Source organism: Vigna umbellata, chromosome 3, assembly GCF_029865625.1.
Source record: "Vigna umbellata cultivar VRB3 chromosome 3, Vumbellata_1.0, whole genome shotgun sequence".
Classification (NCBI taxonomy): Eukaryota; Viridiplantae; Streptophyta; class Magnoliopsida; order Fabales; family Fabaceae; genus Vigna; species Vigna umbellata.
The window spans coordinates 90,271-106,432 of NC_142167.1; the positions used below are offsets into that span (position 1 = coordinate 90,271).

Here is a 16,162-nt window from a genome sequence, read left to right on the forward strand (position 1 = left end):
TAAATAAGAGAATTAATGTAATTTACTTAACTTCATATTTATATTAGGGGGAGAGAAAAAGAGGAAAAAAGGTTTTTAGGATGAAAAATGATAGAAGGGACATAACTAACGTAGACGAATCCATTGCCATTCTATCAAGAAGACTGAACCAAGGAGCAGAGATGTGAAAAGTGAGTTTGAAGAAGAAGAAGAAGAAGAAGAATATTGAAATCCTGAAAATGCCTCCACAGGTTCCTCAACCAAACAAACCCAACAAGTTCTACTTTTTCTACGGCCACCGGAAACCCTCCCAGAATCGCCCCACCGTCCGCGGTGGCCTCTTCTCCAACCGCCAAACCATAAACCCCTCTTCCACATCCAAGCACAAACCTACACCTTTCAACATCAAAGACTGGGACCCTCATTTCCTCTCCAACCCTTCTCCTCCCTCCTCTTCTCCCTCCCGCACCATCCGCCTCTCTCCGATCGCCCGTTTCATCGTTGACGCCTTCCGCAAAAACGACAACAAGTGGTGCCCCAACGTCGTTGCAGAGCTCAAGAAGCTCCGCAGAGTGCCCCCAAACTTGGTCGCGGAGGTGCTAAAGGTTCAAACAAACCACGCTCTGGCCTCCAAGTTCTTCCACTGGGCGAACAGCCAGAAAGGGTACCATCACAATTTCGCCTCCTACAATGCCCTCGCCTACTGCTTGAACCGCGGCCACCAGTTCCGCGCGGCGGACCACCTCCCCGAACTGATGGACTCGCAGGGGAGGCCCCCCAGCGAGAAGCAGTTCGAGATTTTGATCAGGATGCACTCTGACGCCAACCGAGGGCTTAGGGTCTACCACGTGTATGACAAAATGCGGAACAAGTTTGGGGTGAAGCCGAGGGTGTTTTTGTACAACAGGGTCATGGATGCGTTGTTCAGGACTGGCCATTTGGATCTGGGCTTGTCGGTTTATGATGATTTCAAGGAGGATGGGTTGGTTGAGGAGAGTGTGACTTTCATGGTTTTGGTGAAGGGGCTGTGTAAGGGTGGGAGGATTGATGAGATGTTGGAGGTTCTGGGGAGAATGAGGGAGAGGTTGTGTAAGCCCGACGTGTTTGCGTATACGGCGCTGGTTCGGATTCTGGTTCGGTCGGGGGATCTGGATGCCTGTTTGAGGGTTTGGGAGGAGATGAAGAGGGATGGAGTGGTGATGGATCCCAAGGCTTATGCTACTATGATTGTGGGGCTGGCTAAAGGGGGTAAGGTTCAGGAGGGGTATGAATTGTTCAAGGAGATGAAGAGTAAGGGTATTTTGGTGGATAGGGTGATATATGGAAAGCTGGTTGAGGCTTTTGTAGCTGCGGGTAAGGTTGGATTGGCTTTTGATCTGTTGAAGGATTTGGTGAGCTCAGGGTATACTGCTGATTTGGAGATTTATAATTGCCTTATTGAAGGTTTGTGTAATTTGAAGAAGCTGCAGAAGGCTTACAAGCTTTTCCAGGTGACTGTTCGGGAGGGGCTTGAGCCAGACTTCTTAACTGTGAAACCGCTGTTGGTAGCTTATGCTGAAGTAAATAGGATGGAAGAGTTTTCCAAGTTGCTTGAGCAGATGGAGAAATTGGGTTTTCCGGTTGTTGCTGATCTCTCCAAATTCTTCTCCCTTTTGGTGGAGAAGAACGGACCGATAATGGCTGTTGAGGCATTTGCTCACTTGAAAGAAAAAGGTCATGTGAGTGTTGAAATATACAATATTCTTATGGATTCTCTTTACAAGACTGGTGAGGTGAAGAAAGCATTGTCTCTATTTGATGAAATGAAAGGCTTGGGCATGGAACCTGACTCGATCACATATAGTATTGTGATTCTATGCCTTGTCGATCTTGGTGAAATTCAAGAGGCATGTGTATGTCATAATAAGATCATTGAGATGTCTTGCATTCCTTCTGTTGCAGCTTATAGGAGCCTTACCAAAGGGCTTTGCAAAATTGGAGAGATCGACGAAGCCATGATGCTTGTTCGTGATTGCTTAGGCAGTGTTAGTGATGGACCAACGGAGTTTAAGTATAGTCTTACAGTTATTCATGCATGTAAATCAAATGATGCCGAGAAGGTGATTGATGTACTAAATGAGATGATGGAACAAGGTTGCTCTTTAGACAATGTAATATATTCTGCAGTCATCTCTGGCATGTGTAAGCATGGAACGATTGAAGAGGCTAGGAAGGTTTTCTCAAACTTGAGGGAGCGCAACTACTTGACAGAATCTGATACAATTGTGTATGATGAATTACTAGTCGATCATATGAAGAGAAAGACAGCAGACTTAGTACTATCAAGCTTGAAGTTCTTTGGTCTCGAATCAAAATTGAAAGCAAAGGGCTGTAAGCTGTTGCCAGGTTGAAAAATAGTAATGGGGACTGATTGTTCTCATTTTTTTTCAACATGTTGAATTCAGAAAAAGCATTTCGGAGGACCGACAGTTGTTTTTATCTGGATATGGTTAGCTTTGATATTCAATTTCGTGGCACGAAACACAGATTGCTGGACGGAGATGCTTGCATATCTTTAGCATTGGACAGTTGTATTATAAAGATCATAAATTGCTGGTTGCAAAGATGGTATCCTTAAAAGCAAAGTCGCTCCAGAAAGCTTAACTGACATCAAATCATAGCTTAAGCTCTTACATGCTACATGAATTCTGAATATCAATTGTTTGTGTTCTTTCCATAAATCCATCTTGGAATGAAGAATGGAATATATAGATATTTAATGATACAAGAATTTATACATGCTCAAATTTGATATACCTTTCTCCATCCTCTCATCAGGTCGTAGGCCCCTCATTTAAATTGAATAAAAGGCCTTTTAGCTGCCATTCAAGTCCATTTTTCAGGTGCTGAGATGATTTAGAGGATTAGCCTTTTACTCTTGATACGACAGCATCAAAGGAAGTGGTCCAGGTCTGGAAGGAATGGGCCGAGAAAGGACAGGAATGGGCTTACAATTGTTTTTGTGCCCAAGTTAGCAAGGCTGCAACGAGTGAAGAAGCAGCCTATGTTGTGGAAGGATTACAGGAAATATTAATTGGGGCAGCCTATTTTTACGTAGTCACCAAGTAAAAGCATTGGAATTTCTGTATTAGTATTATTGTTATCGAATTCTGTTGAGAGGAATCTGTTATGCTTATAGTTAGATTATAGGCTAACATGGCTCATGATCCAAAAAATGTAGTGATGTAATGATTACAAATATGATGAATGCAGAATATACAGTGAATAGAAAGCTCATTGCTTTCTCTTATATTTCTGGAGTCACTACTACTCGGAAAGAGCCTTCTCTAATTTTGTATCAGTTCACGCAGAAGTAGGACAGGTATTGTTCACTATTGGGTTGAATTGTTGACTATAAAAATCTTAACTTGATAATTTTTCTTTTACCTTAATTGAGTGTAATCTTTTAGTACATGCAAATAAATGGCATGTTTGTTTAAGTCTGTAGAACTATGCATTAACCCATTTGGCAGCTTATTCCAAAAGCATCTGGTGGATAGGATTTTACGAATAGATGAGCAACAACTACTGACCATTTCTTTAGCTGCTTCAAAATAACTCGGATAAAGACATGGTTGTGGTGAATACTGCAAGCAATTAGAGTAATAAAGACACCTTTACATTTACATTGTTCCAGAGCTTCTTTGTGTTGTCTGCATTGATTAATTGTTCTTCACGCTAAAGAATATTGCAGAATGAGATGGCCCAAATTATACCAACCTTAATTGGGATGAAGTTTGCCTTACAAAGTTGCATGTCAAATTTATTAATCATTGAGAAGCAAGGAAAATCAAATGAGTCGTTCATAACTCATTGGTGTCCATAAGATTAACACAGCAATGAGTTTTGGGAAATATCCTGATTATGATTACAACGAGGAATTTTAATTTGGTTTTAGCTTGCCCATCTCCTAGGTTAGGGTTTGTGATCATTTATAATTTGGTACCTTGAAATGGAATTTTAACGGTATTGAAATATAAAAGATTTGAGTCTCGCTTCCTTTGAACCCAAAAAGTTGACTGAGATCGAAGAAAGGTCAGTCAGTAGACAGACATATTTATGACATTTTAAGAAAAAATAATTCCTAGGAAACATGATTGTTGGATATAACAAGGATTTTTTAGACCAAACATTGATTTATTAAAATCTACAATAAACCTAGTATAACATGCTTTTCTCACGCTGGTAAAACAAATGCTCACGTTTAAAAAAAACATTTAACAACTGAAATTTGTATTTAATTTAACAATGTTAATATGATATCATGTACAATAGTTAAATTACAATGACAAATATGATTTGGTAATTAAGGCATAACAAATCTTGTTAAGAAAATAAACATTTGATTTAAAGAAAAAACAGAATGCCAGACAAACCTTTCGAACATAATTTTCAGAATTATAGCATGATCTTTGATGCAGAAAAACACCTAAACTAGCGTTAAGGTTCCCTAAGCTGATAAACAGAGTTTATAAACCAAAATAAGTCATATATATTTATTTACCGCATTACACGATAGGGTTAACCAAATTCATCCATTTATTTCAAGTCATAATTAAATTTAAATTAAATAAACGATGATTAATTTAGGAGTAAAGACAATGAGAAACTCGTAGTCATCCACTTGTAACAAACAAGAACTGGCACAATGTAGCTGACAATTCAATACGACTTCTGTGAGATAATATATTTTTTGGGGAATAACTACAAAGGGATTTGCGGTTGCTCATAGTCTTTGCTAAGATCGAGAATGAAACAGCTATTTTTCTGCGCTTACATGTTCAAGTGTGAAAACTACGAAACGTAATGTTTTTAGCATACCTTTTTATTGTTATTTTCAAAATAAAGGCACCTCCCCACTCCCTCTACATTTGAAAGATTGTTGATCTATCTACTGCAGCAAGATCATCCTACATAAAAATATGTATTTATAAACATGAAAATTAAGCTTCCCTTTTGGGTCTGTTGCGGGTATGTGGAAGGGTAGGTTCTTCTTTCAGGGCAGGTTCTTCTTGCACGTAAGTTTCCATACTGTCATCTTGACTTCCATCATCGCTGTCGTCATATTCATCAAGTTCCTTTGCAGCTTCCATTTTTGCCATCTGATATTGTGAAAGATGTCAACAAATCAAGTGTAATAATAACCCTTTTTAACCCCTAATATCAATTTCCTATCTCCAGTTCCGCATACGATTTATCGAAGACAGAAAACTAAAAAATTGGTCTTCAATTCCACACACTAGATAGGTTAGAAACTTAAAAAAGTGAGTAAAGTAACAAGCAGTTTTTGTATACTTTATTGGATTGGCAAATAGAATCTCATATATCAATGTCCTTCAAGGTGCAAGCAAAGACTTCGTGCTAAATTAAGAACATATCACGTTGAGATGAGCAAGGTTGCATAGGCCATCCTAGCAAGCAAACTGATGTTCAAGGAATGCATATACATAATTACACTTGTCAACTGTCATTTGACTCTGTCTAACTAAGAAATTCTCTCACTTGAGTGTCGCGCCATTAACAGCAATTAATACACTCTAACAGAAGCAGAATCTGAGGCCATATAAGCTCACCAAACAAGAAAAAACCAAACAACCAAACTTTGTAATTCCAACAAACAATCCTATTGTGCAGCACGAATTCATTTCTATATTATTATATGAAGCATACGAACTAGTATCTTATAATTTAATGAAAAAGAGTTATTAATACTCCTACGATAATTCATTTTCTGCCGTGAAATATAATAATACTATTTGTTTATGAATTAATTTCTCTTACAATACTTAATACCACACCCTTATTATTGTAGATTCATCTCGTTAATTTGACTGAAACTAGGCCTGAATCCCTTCAATAAAATTTTAAATTTGAGTCTTGTAGTTGGAAATAACATGATTATTTATAAGAAATAGTTAGTCAAGTTCTTCAAAAAAGATTAATCATCAATAAAGTTGATAAATATTTTACACCAACATCATGGTGATCGTTCGAAAGGCGCCTTGGAATGTTAAGTGAAGGTATATTTATCATCATGGTAATAATGTTCTAATCTCAAATATGTTTAGAAAATATTGTTAACATCAATCACCGCATTTGAATAGTTGTCTATTTTGAAATTTGGAGAGTTAAAAAGGAAGATGTATTTAAATTGGACATGGTCTCGACTTTTAAATAACATGAGATTAGTAAAGCGGAATAAAACTCAATCTTATAAAAGGTCGTAAAGCTTCAATCTCAAACGATGGTTCTGAAAATACAACCTCGGAATCAATTTCTCAAATTGAAACTCATTTATTCACCAAATCGTCCACATGCACCTCATTCATGACTTATGACCTTGGAGGATTTATGTACCTACCTTAACTCAAGATATTAAGATAATGTAACAAACTTCAAGTACTCGGTAACCAATCCAAGGACGCAAAAGCCTATAAATACAAATTAACCATGCATAGAGTATTCACTTAATTCTCTTATTCACTTCTATACCCATACATTTTATAATTTCTCTAAAATCTTACTAACGTTTAGTATTGGAAAATCTTTCATAAGTGAATCTCTCGGCGATCTTCATCGACAACTCAGCAACCTATCGTTGGAGGTACAAACTCAACTTTCCAAGGATATCATTCTTTCCATCTCAAGAGAACCACACTCTTAAGAACAGAAAAACCACATTACTGTCTGTTTTTTTTGGCTCGCACGAATCTCACAGTTAAAGTCGTCTTAGTAGGTAAAGAATGAAAGAGTTTATAAACAACTTTACCTTAATTTCTAACAAATAGTCATCTTTGCAGGTGAAGAATGAAAAGATTTCATAAACTGCTTTACCTTCCTAAGGAATGCAAGATTTATTTTGCCTTCCTGGAATTATTTCTTTGCTTTTACTATTATATCAATAAAGCTTTTAAAATTTGGGGAATTTCGTCTTGCTAAAAGAAACAGCACTGCTAATTTCATGCCCATTACACTAGATGCTACACTGTCGCAGTGAGTAACTGACCAGAATTGCATAAAACCAAGACGGGGAATTTCGTCAAACACGTGGACGACATTGGACAACATTCTACTAATAGCACATATCCTTTATTCCAGCTTCATGATTCACTTACAACAATTACACAATTCATACTTTTAATTCATACTTCGAAAGTCGTTTGTGTAGAAAGAAGTAATTGAAAGTTTTAAATTCTCCACAAAGATTATTCCATTTCAATCCATAAATAAATTTAAACTTAAATTAACGATACTTCTACAATTTTTTATTTCTACAAAAATGTAATTCACACTTAATTCTTTAGTTTTTCAAAACTAAGCAAGTCCATTAATAATATTAAAATATATTATTAATTGTTAATAAAAAATTAAAATATTGGAATAAGAGATGTTAACACGTGTTATAAATTTTGATTTTAATATTTTCTAGAAGTCTTATCCAAATGCAATTAAGAAAGGTTACCTCCTCGCGCCAGTCTTGGTCGAGCTTATCGCCCATTCGAAGTGCAGAGAAAATGGTGACGGCGAGGAGAGAGGAAGGGAGCGCGATTGCAAAGAGGATGCTCTTGGTGTTGGGGCCCGCACGAGCGACCACCGCCGTGCTTCTCCGTTTCCGGCTGCCGGCGTGGATGCGAAGCGGCGGAGAGTTGAAGAAGGGCGCGCCACTGAAAGAAGCGAATGAGGAGGGTTGAGAGATTGGATTGGAGACGCTGAAGAAAGTCGCCATGGATATGACGATGCTTCTGTTCCTCTTCGGTATTATATTATCTTCTCGTTCATCTCTTTTTTCCTTTTATCTTGATTGAAAGAGACCCTTTTATATATGGAAATATGTTAATTGAGCTTTTAAATTTGACAAATATTGTTTCAATTTTTGAAGTTATTATCATTCAATGATACGAGCATTTACTATACTAACATTGGGTTTATTGGAATAGAACTCAATTTAAAATAAATTCATATTTTGTAGCTATAAAATATTAATTTTCTTCACAAAGAGTTTTTTAATTATTATGTATTACTAACACTTTATTAATTATGTGAATAGAGTCCATAAATTAATGGAAGATCAAATTTAATTAAATTTAGAACATAAATAACTAAATAATTCTTTAAAATAAAAGACTGAATTAAATTTAAACAAAAAGGAAAAATGAAAAGCATAATTACTATTTTTTATATTTATCAAAATTAATAATATTTTAAATAAAGAGATCACCAAAATAAAATTATATATATATATATATATATATATATATATATATATATATATATATATATATATATATAGACATATATATACACACGATACTAGTTTCGTTCACCATACCGTTTATAGAGAACTAATTTGATAAACTCATAACTTTTTTTTCTTTTTAAAATCGATTTGATTTAATTTATTAATTGTACTATAGAGAAAATGAAATAGTTGCAAATAAACAAACTGAAATAAGATATTCTTTTTGAAATGGTTGGCAGAGAAGTTCACATGCTTTGAAATCGTTGTGTAGCATAAAAGACGTATAATACAATGAATAATAGTTAATACAAGTGAAATGTCATTCGAATATCCTAGTCTCAATCTTAGTATCTGGACTTAAAAAAGGGCATAAAAAATCAATTCATATTAATGGCATTCAGGTTTCTATACAAAAAATTCACTGAATAAGGTCTAACTGTTTTCATCAAGGGCCATCCACTTCACTGACAACACTCAACAATCGGCATTTGGACAGCAGCAACAAACACCACAAATATTCAAAGCTCGGATAATCAGAAAAACCAACCAAGTTGTTCTTCCTTCCCCTGCAGATTCTTTCAGTATGGCGTTGAAAGGAAGGATAGTAATGATACTTGAATGGAAGGGTGCTTAAAGAGAGATCAATTGTGTGAAATTAGATCATTGTCATCTACTCCAGGGGGAGACAGTGGTGGCACAGCCACTTCATGAAATGCAGCAGATTCAATAGACAAAACTTTCCTTGTAGCTGCTTGAGATTCTTTGGTTCTTCCAGCCTTTCTAGAGGAGAGGGTTACAGAGCCAGCGGTTCTTGATGAATTACTGCTATCAATTGACAGCAGAAAGTTTTCTTTGGAAAGGGATGGAGCTGATGCTATGACAGAACTGAAGACTCCAGATTCCCTTAAACTTTGGATTATGACCTGAAGACCAGTGCATGAGGAAATGAGTTTGGAGCGTAAAAAGAAGTTGAATTACTTTGTAAGTCCTTTAACTGTTTGAAAATTTTTAAATAGGTTATGTTAACCTTAAGATAGGGTTTTGGGTCAACGTATTGCAAGAATATTTAATGTTCACTACCGTTAACCTTCTTTATCTTCCCTAACACTACACCCGTAATGCTTATCACTTACCATGGGAGAATATATGCGAGTCAATACTCCCTTCCTCAAAAGTCTTAGCTTTAGGTCTTTATCACCCCACACAACATGCTCATTATACCTGGATCAACAAGCAAAGACCCAAATGTTTTTGGAAGATCAATAACAGTGGTTAAAACAAGGGATAGATAAGCACATATAAAAATAGGAAGAGCTGAAGCCAGCATACCACTTCTGCATTTCATCTTCAGTTGCAGTTGAAGCAATGATAAATGCCTGAAATTGATAAGGTGTATTAGGATGAATGAGTGTTCACATACAAGTTAACATTACAACACCAGAAAGTATAAAAGGCAGTTCATTGCAATAGGTTCCTCCGTTGTTGAATCTAATGAGGGTCAGCCCTAGGAAGCATTATCCCAAATGCAGGGAGGCTATTTGTGATACTTTAACCTGTGACCACCAGATCACAATGCATCGACCTTACAATTACACAAGCGTCACATCTTCCAGACTAGAAAAACAGATACTCTACCAAAATTCGCTAATAACAGAACTTAAGTCCAAGCTTTACTAAATACCAATAGGAGTATAAATGAGTCGAACTATTTGTGGATTATCGAACTCCGGCTTGTTAAGTGCTCAATCGTCTTGTTTAATAAGCTAAACTAACAAAGTTAAAAATGCTCCATTATTCAAATAAGTCAAGCTCAAGCACTATAGAATGGATATTAATAGCTAGTGAATAGCTTATACATATACCTAGGTGATGATTATAATTTTTGCTTATTAAGTTACTACAAAAATATAATATCATTTCTTATTACCCTACAAATCTCATCCATCTATTTTAATCATCAAGATTCACATTTTAAATACACAATCATAAACTTTCAACAAAAGATTTACCTTTTCTATCATAAAAAAATCATTTCTAATATCAAGTCATAATCTTTTTAGCTTGACACACACTTCTACATACTGGCATAAGAAATCCTGTTTTCTGACAAAATAGAAACCTGAACAAAACAGGAGAAAGAATAACAACAAATAATAAAATCTGGAAACTTACAGATCTGTCAAATTCTAACATGAAGCATCTTTTGACATCTTCTTTTGTAGGTTTGCAACCACAGCGGTCACGTCTAGAAGTTAAGTCTGAGAATTTAGCATACGTGTAATGTAAAACAGCAGCTTCTTCCAATTTGATTTCACTAGCATAATTGAGAAGAACTATCAGGGAAATAACAAAAATGTCAAGGGATACACTCATGTCTTGTGATTCAAAGATCATACTTTGGGGTTTTCATATAATTATGCCATCTATGGGCACCATTAGGCCGAAGATGATCTTGTATCCGAGCAGCTGATTTTCCATTTCCATAAGTCAGGAAGTAGTTTGGATTGCCACGTACAGAATCTTTATACATTCCAAAGTATGTATCCTTTGGAAGATGATCATAATTCTTCTTAAACATCGATACCTGCTTTGACAGATCAAGAGAAGAGGTTACAAATTTATAATTTAGGTTTACTTTTGCAGTGTACTGATCACTTATCCAATATTTACTTAAAAGTCGGGTTCGAAATTTTCATTTAGCTAACTTTTGTCTAATGTCTTGAACTTGGTGCCTGGTAACAATTTTTGTTAACAATTTCATTGACTAATAAGCTTCTGAAGTTTTCACAACCATATCCAACCCACCTATGTGAGTCCAACATTATTCTCAGCCCAGCAATAAATAGATGCTGGCCATGACAAATCCCAAACTTCAAGGATTTTAATCCCCTCTAAAGTACAGTGACCCGATGCACCAGTTTGAGTTATAATCTCAAACTTTGAACTCAAAGGAATTCAAGTAAAACCAGCTTTGTCAGTACGATATGATTGTCAACTGTACAGATATAGAGAATCCATTACTTTTTCTTAATGAACTAGTCTGTTCAATTTTGGAAATCCAAAAACGATTAGCATGGTTAATTGAAGAAAGAAACAGCATTGCAAACAGATTTACACAAATATTATTGATGAGCTTAATACGATCGTATCCATCAAATAATATTTATTTCAGATTCGCTGCATTAAGTTAGACACTTATCAGAATGACTGTGTACAGCTTTCATAACTTACCTCACTAAAAGGTTCTTTGATATCATCTCGTTCAATACTGCTCTCCTAAAAAGGATAATCACGGCAGCACTAGTTACAAAATTGAAGCAAACAATATAGCAAAATCTTTTCCAATACAATGAAATATACATCAATACCAAGCAATTAAAAAGAATCTGCAGATTCTACTCACATAGTTAGGAAATATGACCATGTCAACATGGGCTGGAACATCAAGCAGCAACTGCCTTAAAGAATATTCCCGAGCACCGGCAGGGTGTATTAATTCATCTGTATCAAGATGAAGAATCCAGTCCATGCCAGAATCCTGATATTTCAATTTCAACAAGCAGAACAGTGTTGATGAACTGAATTACAAACCAAACCATAATTTTTTTTCAAAAAAGAGAAAAGTAAGGATTAGTGCAACAAAACAGTTTGCATTACCCTTGCCATCACAATAGCCATCTCCATGTTGAGAGATTGCTTCACAAAAAGTTCATAATTGCATGGTTTATAAAAGAAACCTGCCAGCCAGGTCTCATTCCAAATACGGCTGATGCAACCAACAAAATAAATAATTAGCATAACAAAACCATCTCTTAAAAAATTACAATTTAGAATCACAAGTATCCTGAAGACAAAAGAGAAATTAAATACCAACAAGAATAGTAACAGTATAAAATGAGCTTGGAAAAGAAATAAAATTTTATAGTAATGATCATGACCAAAAATCATTAGAAAAAAGAAAACTTGATTAATTACAAGCCATTTACAGACATACTGAAATATCAAACTACTATGCTTAAAAGCATCTTCCATATATCACCATTTACAAATCAAGAAACTCCAAAGAACATTATTCTATTACAACCGTAAATTGAAAAACTCAATTGAACACATAAGAGTCTGTAAGAAAATGATAAAAATTTATCTACCTCTTAGCTTGTTGCTCTTCCAGCTGTTTTGTTCTATATATAACCTTTACACCCTGGTTTAAACAACATAAACGAAATTATAATAGTATTATTATGTAAGAGAAAGGAGGAAGGCCAAACATATAAAAAAAAACAATCAAATCCCGACTCCTGAGATGGATAGTATACTGTCTGTCTACTTACAGGAATTGATTCAAGGACATTTGTTACTTCAGGGGAAGCAGCCTTCCCCTCCACGAAAAGGAAAAAATTTGTCACACCAATGATTTTATGATAAAACATCCATGGTAGAATCTGCTCAAGCCCCGCAGATGTACTTGTCGTAACACAGATCTGCACGTCAAGAAGAACAAGTGGATCAAATCAATAGCAACACGGATACTTCCCAAGACATATGTACAGATAAAGCAAAGCAAGTTCTCATACTAAAAATGAACAATGAGAAAAAAATTCTTTCAATAAAATAAGGATAAGAACGTTTTTTTATCAACCATATTTTCACATAAAAATTTGCAACTAATCTCTCAATTCACAAACAACGCACCCAGCACTGTTCAGATCACATAAAAGCAAAAAAGCAAAAAACACAGATCTCATTCGCAGCATTACTCAAACGCAATCAAACCCATCAGCGGAATGAACTCAAATCATCATTCCAACGAGCACTGTAAAGATATAAACAACTACTACCAATAAAATCGCTTGAAAATAAGAGCAATAACACAAAAGCATCCTCAGAATCAACCTTCACATAATCAATTACCAATAAAATTCCCAAATAAACCCCCACACCGATCACCTCACCTCACACACCAAAACTAGCACAAATTACTCTAAACAAATCCATCTCAACCCGGATCTAACTCACCAAACCCAAAATTCAAAAATCCCCACCATGAAGCAAACCCTTTTGCTTCAAATAGCTGCCATAGTAGAGAGCAGTGACAAAACAAGGCAACCCCGACAGACATTTCCAGCAATAATAAAGAAAGCCAAAATCGAAAATCCCTACTATTTAGTTCAAACTACAGGCACAATAAACAAAAATAAGAAAATAGTAACACCCTCTAATTCTAAAGAAATTAGAAAAACGAATGAAGGGGGAAGTGAATGACTGGAGCAAAGAAGGAACCTTGGGGGTGAGAGAGGCTCCAAAGTCGAGCTTCCAGTTGTGGTAGTAAGGGAAGGAAGGGGAATTGACGCGGCCAAGATTGACACAGTCAGAGTGGGATTGGGAGTGAGAGAGATGAGAGAGGGCAGAGGGCTCCATGCCGGGGAAGTATTGGTGGGACCGACCGGGGGAGGAGAGGGTAGTCGGATCGGTTACGCCGCCGCGCCATTGGAGGATGAACGCGATGGCTGCCAAGGAGACAGGGAGGAGAGTGAGGAGGAGGAGGATCTTGGAGATGAAAGAATGGGAAGAGGAGGAGGAGGAAGAAGAAGAAGATGAAGGGGTTGAACGGAGAGAAGCGTAGAGGTGGTGGTTGTTGTGGAGGGGCATGGTGGTGGTAACGGTGGATGCGGTGGTTGGCACGCACCCAACACGGTGGTCACAACGCAGGAAACGTGACTTAACTGTAAGGAAGGTGTCAACTGTCTGAAGTGTGTGTACAGCTTTCCTTTTAAAAATATGAAAAACAAAACAAATGGGGTCAAAACATCTTCCACTGTCACTTCAATTTAAATGCATTGGAAGTTTAGTTTCTTAACTTTATATTATTTTTTGTTTTACATATTTATATTAATTTTTAGATTTTGATTAAAATTTAAAATACATAATATAAGTATTAATATATTTTATCTTTAGTATAGTAAAGAATTTGTAATTTTAATATAATAGTTTTAATTTTATTTAAACTTTATTAATAATTAAAATGATTAAATATATTTTAAATCTTTAGTTACGTTAATATGTAACAATTAAATCAAATAAAAAAACTTATTTAAGTTATTATTATGTAATTCATATCTACCATAAATACCAATTAATATCTACATTAAATTTAGATAAGTATCTACAGTAAGTTAAGAAAAATGTCCTTTCAAAAAAATTAGTCAAAACTATAGACAGTAATAATTTCATAATTTTCAAATTGTACATTACTAATTTTATTGAAATTATATTCATATTCCAATCTACTAGCATGTACTCTTGTGATTAATATTTTAAAGACAGATTCTTTTAATAAAATTAGATGTTATAAATTAATTATAAGACATATTTATCGGTTAGTGTCAAAAGTATATACTGATAATGATATATAATAACACTTATTTACAATTAATTACTTTAAAAAAATTAATTATGTTTACACATGTATAGTAAACTAAAACATACAAGAATATTTTTATCAACTAACATTAGCAATTGTTGTCAAAATGGGTTAGAATATGTGGATCAATCCAACCTACCATGGTTTGAATCGGATTGAATTTGAAAAAAATGAAAATTTTGTATACGGACCAATTTTTAATCCGGTTCACTTAGAACCTGACTCATTTGTGTTGGACTCGTGGTGAGTTGAATTGACTCACCAACCTACCTAGTTTAATTTAATTATTTATTATTTTATGTTTTAATATTATTAGTTAACTATTTTTTTATTATATTGTAAATGAGATTGAAGCGGAGCCCTAACAACGATTACTGCTTAGCAAGTGCAGAGTTTGTTTGAAAAAAATGTAGTATGTCAATATAAGTACCGCATACTCTCATCAGTGATAATGGTAGACAGTTTGTAGATCAGAGTCTAGTTGAATTCTATGTCAACCTTGACATTGAGAACATCACAAGCTCGATAAAGCATCACCAATAAAATGGGCAAGCTAAAGGTACTAATAAGGTCATCTTAATATATTTGAAAAATAGACTAAATTCAATCAAAGGCAAGTGGATGGAAGATTTATTGTAAGTTTTGTGGGTATATAGGTGCACTCCTTAGTCTTTGACTAAAGAAACACATTTCAACTTAGTATATGACATTGATACCATGATCCTAGTGGAAATTGGAGAATTATCACCTCGATGAGAACAATATGAAGAAAAGCCCAATAAGAACTGTCTTAGCATCAACTTATACTTATTGGTTGAGAAACGTGAGAAAGCCTGAATCCACGAATATCCATGAATAACTACTAAGTAGAAGGTGACCATAAGGTACAATTCCAAGTTACGACTCAGAACGTTCAAAGAAGGCGACTTAGTGTGGTGTATGACTAGTAATGCCAGAAAAAGTGATGACAAGTTCTTCACCAATTGGAAAAGACCTTTCTAAGTAGTTAAAGATGTTGGCAATGATGTCTACAAACTAAAGCATTTGTTAGGACAACTTATACCCAACACTTGTAATGTTACCATTTGAAATTTTAACTGAGTTAGATGCTTGTAAATAGTTAAACACTTGTAACTTTTCTTGTTCGATCTTTTTTCCTAATAATGGTTTTGGCCAAAAATGTTTTAACAAGACACTTTATTAATAAAATGAGAAATTTCTTTTACTTACATAGTTACCTTACATCTTCTTAACTTCGGTAGTTTCTATAACCATATACTAGTTACATGTAGATGATCTTTATGTGCTTTTATTTAAATTTTTGTTTTTATTATTGGTGTGCTTCCCCTTGAAAAATTTATTTTTCTATTATATGATTATTAATAGTAATATCAAAGCTTAGTTTTATATCAAGAGAGGAAAAGACCTTGAAAAAAATTAATATTGGGTGTTGCACATTTGGAAGGAAATTAGTTTTGATGATT

At 35.0% G+C, this 16,162-nt stretch overlaps 3 protein-coding genes across 3 annotated transcripts; 1 reads left to right on the forward strand and 2 right to left on the reverse strand.

Annotated features, from left to right (window-relative positions):
- Positions 1-75: 75 nt before the first annotated feature.
- On the forward strand, positions 76-3,268 carry EMB3131 (Pentatricopeptide repeat (PPR-like) superfamily protein). The gene has a single exon (XM_047319008.2). The coding sequence runs from the start codon at positions 219-221 to the stop codon at positions 2,367-2,369; it is 2,151 nt and encodes a 716-aa protein (XP_047174964.2). The 5' UTR covers positions 76-218; the 3' UTR covers positions 2,370-3,268.
- A 1,405-nt stretch (positions 3,269-4,673) lies between these two features.
- Positions 4,674-7,822, reverse strand: HCF153 (high chlorophyll fluorescence 153). The gene is made up of 2 exons (XM_047319014.2): positions 7,481-7,822; positions 4,674-5,120 (listed from the first exon to the last, which is right to left on the reverse strand). The coding sequence occupies exons 1-2, from the start codon at positions 7,742-7,744 to the stop codon at positions 4,962-4,964; spliced, it is 423 nt and encodes a 140-aa protein (XP_047174970.2). The 5' UTR covers positions 7,745-7,822; the 3' UTR covers positions 4,674-4,961.
- Positions 7,823-8,507: 685 nt separating this feature from the next.
- Positions 8,508-14,052, reverse strand: KOB1 (elongation defective 1 protein / ELD1 protein). Its single transcript, XM_047319003.2, has 11 exons — positions 13,538-14,052; positions 12,589-12,738; positions 12,406-12,458; positions 11,915-12,023; positions 11,661-11,795; positions 11,489-11,533; positions 10,654-10,841; positions 10,430-10,571; positions 9,587-9,633; positions 9,391-9,478; positions 8,508-9,180 (listed from the first exon to the last, which is right to left on the reverse strand). The coding sequence occupies exons 1-11, from the start codon at positions 13,904-13,906 to the stop codon at positions 8,899-8,901; spliced, it is 1,608 nt and encodes a 535-aa protein (XP_047174959.1). The 5' UTR covers positions 13,907-14,052; the 3' UTR covers positions 8,508-8,898.
- Positions 14,053-16,162: the final 2,110 nt, after the last annotated feature.